This window comes from Eupeodes corollae, unplaced genomic scaffold (genome assembly GCF_945859685.1).
Source record: "Eupeodes corollae unplaced genomic scaffold, idEupCoro1.1 scaffold_455, whole genome shotgun sequence".
NCBI lineage: Eukaryota > Metazoa > Arthropoda > Insecta > Diptera > Syrphidae > Eupeodes > Eupeodes corollae.
This window is the reverse complement of record NW_026605723.1, coordinates 21,986-32,391: the sequence shown is the minus strand read 5'-3', so window position 1 is coordinate 32,391 and position 10,406 is coordinate 21,986. Positions and strand designations below refer to the sequence as shown.

The following is a 10,406-nucleotide window of genomic DNA, read 5'->3' as shown; positions in this document are numbered from 1 at the left end:
TCAAATCACACCCAAAACCATCACCTGATCCTTCCCAACCCCCAAAATCGATCAAGACTTCAAAATAGATACTTGACATGTACTAGAAAAAGATACTCCTAATCAAGATCTATCATTATAGATATAGATGAGTCATTTTGGAGCATCCTGAAGGATTTTTGATGTTCTAGACGAAAATCAAATCACACCCAAAACCATCACCTGATCCTTCCCAACCCCCAAAATCGATCAAGACTTCAAAATAGATACTTGACATGTACTAGAAAAAGATACTCCTAATCAAGATCTATCATTATAGATATAGATGAGTCATTTTGGAGCATCCTGAAGGATTTTTGATGTTCTAGACGAAAATCAAATCACACCCAAAACCATCACCTGATCCTTCCCAACCCCCAAAATCGATCAAGACTTCAAAATAGATACTTGACATGTACTAGAAAAAGATACTCCTAATCAAGATCTATCATTATAGATATAGATGAGTCATTTTGGAGCATCCTGAAGGATTTTTGATGTTCTAGACGAAAATCAAATCACACCCAAAACCATCACCTGATCCTTCCCAACCCCCAAAATCGATCAAGACTTCAAAATAGATACTTGACATGTACTAGAAAAAGATACTCCTAATCAAGATCTATCATTATAGATATAGATGAGTCATTTTGGAGCATCCTGAAGGATTTTTGATGTTCTAGACGAAAATCAAATCACACCCAAAACCATCACCTGATCCTTCCCAACCCCCAAAATCGATCAAGACTTCAAAATAGATACTTGACATGTACTAGAAAAAGATACTCCTAATCAAGATCTATCATTATAGATATAGATGAGTCATTTTGGAGCATCCTGAAGGATTTTTGATGTTCTAGACGAAAATCAAATCACACCCAAAACCTTCACCTGATCCTTCAAAAAATCAAATGGGGTGGCGCAACAGTCCGTTGTGAACCAGGGCCTAGTGACTTACAACTCTCAACCATTCCTGTGTGCGAGTACTGTTTTCAGGAATGGAAGGGACCTACAATTTAAGGCCGAATCCGAACGGCTAGTTTGAGAAAGCACTTTTTCATGACAAGAATTACTCTTGAAGGATTTGTCAATTCCTCGCAAGAGGCAGTACCCGCGAAAATTATATATTTTTTTTTAATTAAGGTGGCACAGGCAGGGATTGAACCCAAGACCCCTTGCATGACAGTCCAACGCACTAACCATCATGCCACGGGTACTACTATCAAATCACACCCAAAACCATCACCTGATCCTTCCCAACCCCAAAAATCGATCAAGACTTCAAAATAGATACTTGACATGTACTAGAAAAAGATACTCCTAATCAAGATCTATCATTATAGATATAGAAGAGTCATTTTGGAGCATCCTGAAGGATTTTTGATGTTCTAGACGAAAATCAAATCACACCCAAAACCATCACCTGATCCTTCCCAGCCCCCAAAATCGATCAAGACTTCAAAATAGATACTTGACATGTACTAGAAAAAGATACTCCTAATCAAGATCTATCATTATAGATATAGATTAGTCATTTTGGAGCATCCTGAAGGATTTTTGATGTTCTAGACGAAAATCAAATCACACTCAAAACCATCACCTGATCCTTCCCAACCCCCAAAATCGATCAAGACTTCAAAATAGATACTTGACATGTACTAGAAAAAGATACTCCTAATCAAGATCTATCATTATAGATATAGATGAGTCATTTTGGAGCATCCTGAAGGATTTTTGATGTTCTAGACGAAAATCAAATCACACCCAAAACCATCACCTGATCCTTCCCAACCCCCAAAATCGATCAAGACTTCAAAATAGATACTTGACATGTACTAGAAAAAGATACTCCTAATCAAGATCTATCATTATAGATATAGATGAGTCATTTTGGAGCATCCTGAAGGATTTTTGATGTTCTAGACGAAAATCAAATCACACCCAAAACCTTCACCTGATCCTTCCCAACCCCCAAAATCGATCAAGACTTCAAAATAGATACTTGACATGTACTAGAAAAAGATACTCCTAATCAAGATCTATCATTATAGATTAGATGAGTCATTTTGGAGCATCCTGAAGGATTTTTGATGTTCTAGACGAAAATCAAATCACACCCAAAACCATCACCTGATCCTTCCCAGCCCCCAAAATCGATCAAGACTTCAAAATAGATACTTGACATGTACTAGAAAAAGATACTCCTAATCAAGATCTATCATTATAGATATAGATGAGTCATTTTGGAGCATCCTGAAGGATTTTTGATGTTCTAGACGAAAATCAAATCACACTCAAAACCATCACCTGATCCTTCCCAACCCCCAAAATCGATCAAGACTTCAAAATAGATACTTGACATGTACTAGAAAAAGATACTGTACGAGCAAAGCTTTTTTCGCTCGCTCTGCTACGATCTTAATCAAGAATGATCGGATTAGAAAATCTTAGCAGATAAATCAATTCTTTTTTTTTTTTTTTTTGTACTTACTTTAAAAAAATAAAAAGTCTTCGGATAATTCCACCAATAACTAAAGAGCGACGACGACGGTGGAGCGGATTCCAAAAAAACAAAACGAAGTTCAACTTCTCGTTAAGGTGGTCAGTGCTTGAATGCCCCGATCCTTCTTTTATTTTCTTCTTTCTTGTTTTCTTAGTTTTAGTACATTTTTTTTTGTTATATTAAAAGATGGCCGATAATTTTTAGCGGCGGCAAAATTTGAAAGTTTAATTTTAGTACAATTTTAGTATCTTCACATTTTAAGCTATGCTCGCAATGATTTTTTATTTACATTTTGGAATGTTATTGTTTAATTCAAGTTAAGACTTTAAATTTTACATTTAAAATAAAGTTAAAGTATTAATATCAAAATGAAAATATATTTAGTTTTAAGTCAAAAGTTAATTTAGGTATAGATTTTAAGTGAATTCAAAAAATTAGTTTAAAAAATTCAATAATAGATTGATGAACTGCTTGTGCTTCAACATTCCGCCCCTTTTGAAAGTACCCTCTTTCAACAAGGCAGTAGGGCAAGTTTGTGGATGGGACGTTTAATGGTGCCTTTTGCAGTACGAATTTCAGCAACTCTAACGTTCCCGTCTTCACCAGGGAAAGTTTTTTGGATTCTTCCTAGTGACCATCTCATAGGTGGTAAATTATCTTCGTGTACAACAACCATAGAGCCAACAGCAATATTCGGTGATTTTGAAGCCCACTTTGATCGTTGTTGAAGTTCTTGTAGATACTCTTTTTGCCAGCGTTGCCAGAAGTGTGATTTGACATTGTTGATGCGACGCCAATAAGGTAGAATGTCAGGGTTTGTGTTAGCATCTGAAGGTTCTGGAATCGCTCTCATCGACGTACCAATCAAGAGGTGCCCTGGTGTTAAAGCTTCAAAATCGTTAGGGTCATTAGTGAGTGGAGTGATGGGCCGAGAGTTCATCACAGCTTCAATTTCACATAGCGCTGTAGCGAGTTCTTCAAACGATAATTTAGTATTTTGAAGAGACCGGTAGAGATGGCCTTTAGCCACCTTTACAGCAGCCTCCCAGATCCCACCAAAATGCGGAGCCCTAGGAGGAATAAAATGAAATTTAATGTGTTCTTTGTTACAAAAATTAATAATGGAATCATTTGTGGATTTATTAAGCCACATGCTACGAAATTCAGAGAGTTTGGATTCAGCCCCTACGAAGTTAGTTGCATTGTCACAGAAGACATCGGATGGAAGCCCTCTCCGACTAATCATTCGCTTAAGTGAGGCGATAAAGGCGTCAGATGATAAATCAGAGACAGGTTCTAAATGAACGGCTTTAGAAGTGAAACAGACGAAGACAGCGATATACGACTTGAAAGGGACTTTCCCCCTGACACGATGATAAGTAAAGACAGGTTCTGCAAAATCTACTCCACAACGTAAAAAGGGTCGGCAAGCCGTTAACCTTTCGGCAGGAAGATTTCCCATAACCTGTTGTAGTAGCTTAGGTTTGTATCGAACATAGTGAACGCATTTTCGAACCACTTTTCTGGCTAGGTCTCGAGCATTGATGATTCACACTTTCTGTCGAAGTAAGGTGACCAATGACTTAGGTCCCGCGTGATAATTGGTACGATGAAGATAGTCGGCATAACATAGACTGAAGTTTGACTCTTTACTCAGCAGAATCGGATGTTTCTCTTCTTCTGGAATTTCAGCATTCGTTAATCGCCCTCCAACTTTAAGAATAGGGTATCCTAGGGAATTATCCAAGAATGGATTAAGGTATTTCAGAGAATTTTTAAGCTCCTTTTTCTTTTGAATTTGACCTATTTCTTCTGGAAATATTTGGGTTTGCAGTAGGTAGACTATGTTACTAAACGCGTTATCAAGCTCAACAATTTTAAGTGGTGACAGTTCAGATGAGTTTTCCGACTTTCGTTTATTCAGTTGCTCAAGGAGCATTTGTTTTCTTACTAACGGCTGGATGTTCTTTGATTTCCATACTTTCAGCTGATTAATGTATCTTAGAATATAGGCGAAGATATTAATAATCTTGATGTAGCTACTGCAATTGTTGATAGTAATGACCATATTGTTTTCGGGTGCTTGGCTGCATACTAATATTGTTTTCCGTTTCTCCATTTCCAATTCTTCAGAAGACAGTAGATTTTGTGGATTTGTAGGCCAATAATTTGACGGTTTGAGCAAAAACGGAGGCCCAGCAAACCAATACGAGTTTCTCAGTTCCTCAACAGAGCTTCCCCTTGACACGATATCAGCTGGGTTGAATTCAGTTGGAACGTGCCTCCATGTTATACCTTTAGATTTTTCTTGGATTTCAGCGACGCGGTTTCCGACAAATGTGCTGAGTTTAGATGAGTGAGTTGAGATCCAGTGTAATATCACCGATGAATCACTCCAGAAATAAGTCTCTGAGCCAGAATGATTGAAGACCGACCTGATTTTCCACCACAATTTGATGAGAAGATGAGCAGCACAAAGTTCCAAACGAGGAATTTGCTTCTTCTTCGATGGAGCTACTTTTGATTTTGCGACCAACAATTTCACAGTAACATCCCCCGTTCTATTAACTGTTCGGACATAAAGGCAGCACCCGTAAGCCTTCATGGACGCGTCACAAAAACCATGTATTTGAAGATGTTTTCTTGTATCAGCTGGAACGTATCGAGGAACTTTGACATTTTGTACAGCGTTTAAATCAACCATGAATTGCCTCCATTCGGTATCAATAGCCTGTGGAATAGCTGCATCCCAATTGATTTTGTCTATCCACAGCTGTTGAAGTATTGTCTTTGCCCTCACGATGATGGGACAAAGTAAACCTAGTGGATCAAATAGTGATGACGCAACAGACAGAATTTTCCTTTTAGTATATGAAGCGTAAGATTTTGTACTATTGTATGAAAAACAAAAATTGTCTTCGTGAACGTCCCAAGTTATTCCAAGGGCACTTGTTAAATTCGATTCTGATAAGTTGAGGTCTTTAATCTCCTCATTTGAAGATATTGACGAATGGTTACTATGCCATTTGGATAATTCGAGTCCCGCGGATGCCAGAATAGCCACAACTTCCTGTTGTATTTGTTTCAGAGTATTGAGATCATCTGAGCCGGTTAGCATGTCGTCTACATAAAAATCTGAACGCAAAACGTTAGCACCAAGTTTGTATTGAGATTCATATTTGTCTCCCAAATACTTGAGACACCTTTTCGCCATGAATGGCGCAGAAGTAGTACCATATGTTACCGTATTCAGTTCGTACGTTTCTATAGGTGACTCTTCACTTTCCCTCCATAGAATGTACAGGTACTTTCGTTGCGATGGATGAATTAGGATCTGTCTATACATTTTGACAATGTCAGCAGTCAGCACGTATTTGTGCATTCTAAACCGAAGCAATATCATGAAAAGATCATCCTGAATTGTAGGACCTACCATTAAGATACTATTGAGAGAAACCTGAGTAGCTGTTCTACAAGAAGCATCAAAGACAACCCTTAATTTGGTTGAAGAGCTATTAGGGCGCAACACACACTGGTGCGGCAAGTAATAGTGGGGTTCGTTTAAGACTGGATTTCTAACAAGAGACATGTGACCTAGTGTCTGATACTCCCGCAGGAAGTCAACGTAAGCTGATTTAAGAGATGAATCTTTCTGCAATCTGCGCTCTAAGGACATAAAACGTCGAAAAGCTGCTCCATAGGAATCTCCAAGTGTTTCAGGATCTTTTTTGAACGGAAGTTTTAGCATGAGTCGTCCACTCGGCAGTTCTTCATTAGATTTGTTGAATAGTTCTTCACACTCCGTTTGTTCTTCTGTCCATTTTGATTTTTGTCCAGAGACAGTTTCCAACTCCCAAAACCGTTCCACAAATTCGTTTAAGTTATCATCGCTTACGCTGAAACAGCAATTGTTTCTTAGATTTCCTGAACGCTGTTTGTACCTTCCAGACACAATCCATCCCAAATAGGTGTTTTGAAGCAGCGGCATTTCGGGACCCAATTTGATCTGACCCACGAGCAACAATCCGAAAAAGGCTTCGGCTCCAAGAAGAATGTCGATTGCAGCTGGCTGATTGAACTGTTCGTCAGCAAGCTCGATATTTTTCGGTATATTCCAATTAGTAACGTCCAGAGTAACATCAGGTTGGTATCCAGTGATGGAAGGTGCAACAAGAAATTCTAGCGAAAGTTCGAATGCAGAATAACGCGATCGAATTGTAGTTTGGGTTAATGAGCTTATTCTGGTTTCTGTTGACCCTATGCCAATGATATCTACGTTTTTCTTTTGCTCTTGAAGATTTAGAGAACGAGCGAACTCTTCTTTGATAAAGTTGACCTGCGACCCAGAATCCAACAAAACTCTACCAAGTTGATATCCTCCTGATGCATCTTTAATAAGTACTATAGCAGTTGCTAAAATCACTTGAGCTTTAGATTGAAGCATATCTTTTTCCATTGCAGAATTGGTTGTAGCGGATGAAGACCCAGTTTGCGACGTTTCATTTCCAGTCACCTTTGTTTCACCCCCTTGACGATGAAGCACCGAATGATGTTTCTTTTTGCAGTGTTTGCACCTTATGGCTGAAAAACATTTTGTTACATTGTGGCCTTTAGCAAGGCAGTTGATACAAATACCCAAATTTTTTACATTAGTGAATCTGTTCATAGTAGATAATTGAAGAAAAGAAGCGCAATTGCTTATAGCATGGGAATTATCTCCACAAAAACTACAAGGACGTTGCATCGTAGCTAAAGATGTTTGACGAAAGGTGTCTGCAGCCGAATACTTGGGTCGAAAAGAAGATTTTTTACTTTCTGTCTTAATGAGTCTTGGTTCTTGACGCAAAGTCTTGCTTTCTCGAGCTTCCAAATACTGACAACGCTTATTTATTAGGTCTGAACATTTCTGCCACGTTGGAAGAGTTTTGTAGTCGAATTGTTCGTCCCATTTAGCTTGAGTTTCAGAATCTACTTTAGACATGGCAAGATGTATTATAATGCCGTTACAAATTTCTGACTCTGTACCTAATGACTTTAATGAGCTGAACAAAGCTGAAACATCGATTAGCAAGTTTCTTAACTGTGCCGCAGAAGATTTTTGAACCTTAGGTAAATCGAAAAGTTGGGATATATTCTCTAGGAAAATAAGACAATCATTATCAAAACGTTCTTTTAATCGTTCGAGAGCCTTTTCATAATTTTCATCTGTAACTGGAAATGCCTTTACAGTGCTAAGCGCTGCACCTTGTAAGCAACTAAGCAGATGGTTAAATTTTTCTATTTTCGAAAGGGTGACATTACTATCGACAAGTTTTGTAAATGAGTTGATAAAGTTTTTGTAATCGGAATATTTTCCATCGAAGCGAGGTAGTTTAAGTTTCGGTAAATGACTGCCTACAATTTGAGGAATTGATAACGTCGTGTCCAAGGAACTGTTCCTCCTTTCACTCCCCATTAGCAACAGAATTTTTTCTTTTGTAGACACGTACAAATCCTCTAATTCACTACGACCAGTAGTATCTGCAGGTGCATGACTTTCAATAGCGGTTTGGTAGGCTAATCCCTGCTTAAAGTATGATTCCAGAATTCCTAGACGGCATTCGAGTTCCGTTGTAGACAATACTCTTGAATCAACCAAGTTCTTGATTAGAGTTATGCCTTTTGTAGAAGCACGAGACGTTTTGAGTTCATCTAAACTTTGTGCCATTTCGAGTTGGTATGATTCAAACGAAGATAGAAATAAGCGTTATAATTCTTCAAGACCACGGTGTATTAACGCAAACAAATTGTCAAATGTGAATAGGGCAGCAGCTTAATTGCTATAGTAGCTCTAGAACAACGATGACGAATTTACTAATGCAGCGCAAAGAACAAACTGAAGTGTTGTAGCAATAACAACCGAAGAATAGTTGCAGCGAAACACGTAAAAACAACGACCTGAATTGCAGCAGGTGTGAATCGGGTAAACAGCAGCAGCAACAAATGAATTTGGGTACTCGAGGAATCGATAGTAAGAGCACTACATGCAATGACCAGCGATAAACAACAGCAACCAACGAACAACAGCAACCAACGAACAACAGCAACCGACGAGCAGCGAGAATTTATTGGATATGCAGCAAACCTGTTGTGCAGCAGGAATAATCCGAAATCAATGCAATAGTAAGAGCAATAAATGCAATGACCAGCGATAAACAACAATGTTTATTTTGTAACTGCAGCAAATAAGAACGTAATCTGACTGTAGTGGAAATGAGCAGTGTGACAAACGAATCGAAACAGTAAATTCTCTTAATTTCCAAAAAATAGCGACAGACGGTATATGTAGAAATTTAAATATGTTCGTGGTAACTTGCCAAAGAAGATTTCGATACGGCAACTATTGCTAAGCGAAATATGACAGCAGTAATAAATAATGTAGATGAAACAAAAAATCAAACATCTCCAGTGTACATCTGGTTAAAGCTCATGTACTTGCTTATTAATGTGGAACGTATTCGTTTGATGACATTTGGTTGTGGATGGTATGTATGTGTTTTTAATTGAATGGCGGCAAAATATTCCTTATTGTCGACATACATACCTCATTCCATATCCCAAAGTTGTTTTTTGTCTGCGAACTGCAATTGTGTGTGATGATATTTTTTCTTCAATTTGATGTAGGTACTGCTGCCACACTCACTAGCACTTGGCGTTTCCAAAACGTTCCGTTGCATAGGACAGTATGTTTCACACTTCTTTTTTTTGTTCTTTTTTGTCTATCAGCACACAACCGTTAGAACCACCGTTTGTTTTTCTTTTGATATAATTTTTTTTTTTATCGCACACTCCCGTTACCGATACCGACACCGTTTTGGTTTTTTTTTTTTTTATAAATTACCGCACACTTAAATGTCTTATACCGAAATCTTCGTAACGCTATATTTTGTATATACAGGTAAAAGCACCGAACACTTGTGTTTAAATGAAAATTACAGGCTTCGTCCTGTCACGGTCGCCAAAAATGTACGAGCAAAGCTTTTTTCGCTCGCTCTGCTACGATCTTAATCAAGAATGATCGGATTAGAAAATCTTAGCAGATAAATCAATTCTTTTTTTTTTTTTTTTTTTACTTACTTTAAAAAAATAAAAAGTCTTCGGATAATTCCACCAATAACTAAAGAGCGACGACGACGGTGGAGCGGATTCCAAAAAAAACAAAACGAAGTTCAACTTCTCGTTAAGGTGGTCAGTGCTTGAATGCCCCGATCCTTCTTTTATTTTCTTCTTTCTTGTTTTCTTAGTTTTAGTACATTTTTTTTTGTTATATTAAAAGATGGCCGATAATTTTTAGCGGCGGCAAATTTGAAAGTTTAATTTTAGTACAATTTTAGTATCTTCACATTTTAAGCTATGCTCGCAATGATTTTTTATTTACATTTTGGAATGTTATTGTTTAATTCAAGTTAAGACTTTAAATTTTACATTTAAAATAAAGTTAAAGTATTAATATCAAAATGAAAATATATTTAGTTTTAAGTCAAAAGTTAATTTAGGTATAGATTTTAAGTGAATTCAAAAAATTAGTTTAAAAAATTCAATAATAGATTGATGAACTGCTTGTGCTTCAACAGATACCCCTAATCAAGATCTATCATTATAGATATAGATGAGTCATTTTGGAGCATCCTGAAGGATTTTTGATGTTCTAGACGAAAATCAAATCACACCCAAAACCATCACCTGATCCTTCCCAACCCCCAAAATCGATCAAGACTTCAAAATAGATACTTGACATGTACTAGAAAAAGATACTCCTAATCAAGATCTATCATTATAGATATAGATGAGTCATTTTGGAGCATCCTGAAGGATTTTTGATGTTCTAGACGAAAATCAAATCACA

The 10,406-nt window shown here is 37.4% G+C and overlaps 1 protein-coding gene across 1 annotated transcript; it reads right to left on the bottom strand.

Moving 5' to 3' along the window:
• Window positions 1-2,580: 2,580 nt before the first annotated feature.
• On the bottom strand, window positions 2,581-10,108 carry LOC129953584 (uncharacterized). Its single transcript, XM_056066826.1, has 2 exons — window positions 9,105-10,108; window positions 2,581-3,591 (listed from the first exon to the last, which is right to left on the bottom strand). Exons 1-2 carry the CDS (start codon window positions 9,107-9,109, stop codon window positions 3,033-3,035), a joined length of 564 nt encoding a protein of 187 aa, XP_055922801.1. The 5' UTR covers window positions 9,110-10,108; the 3' UTR covers window positions 2,581-3,032.
• Between the last annotated feature and the right edge of the window lie 298 nt (window positions 10,109-10,406).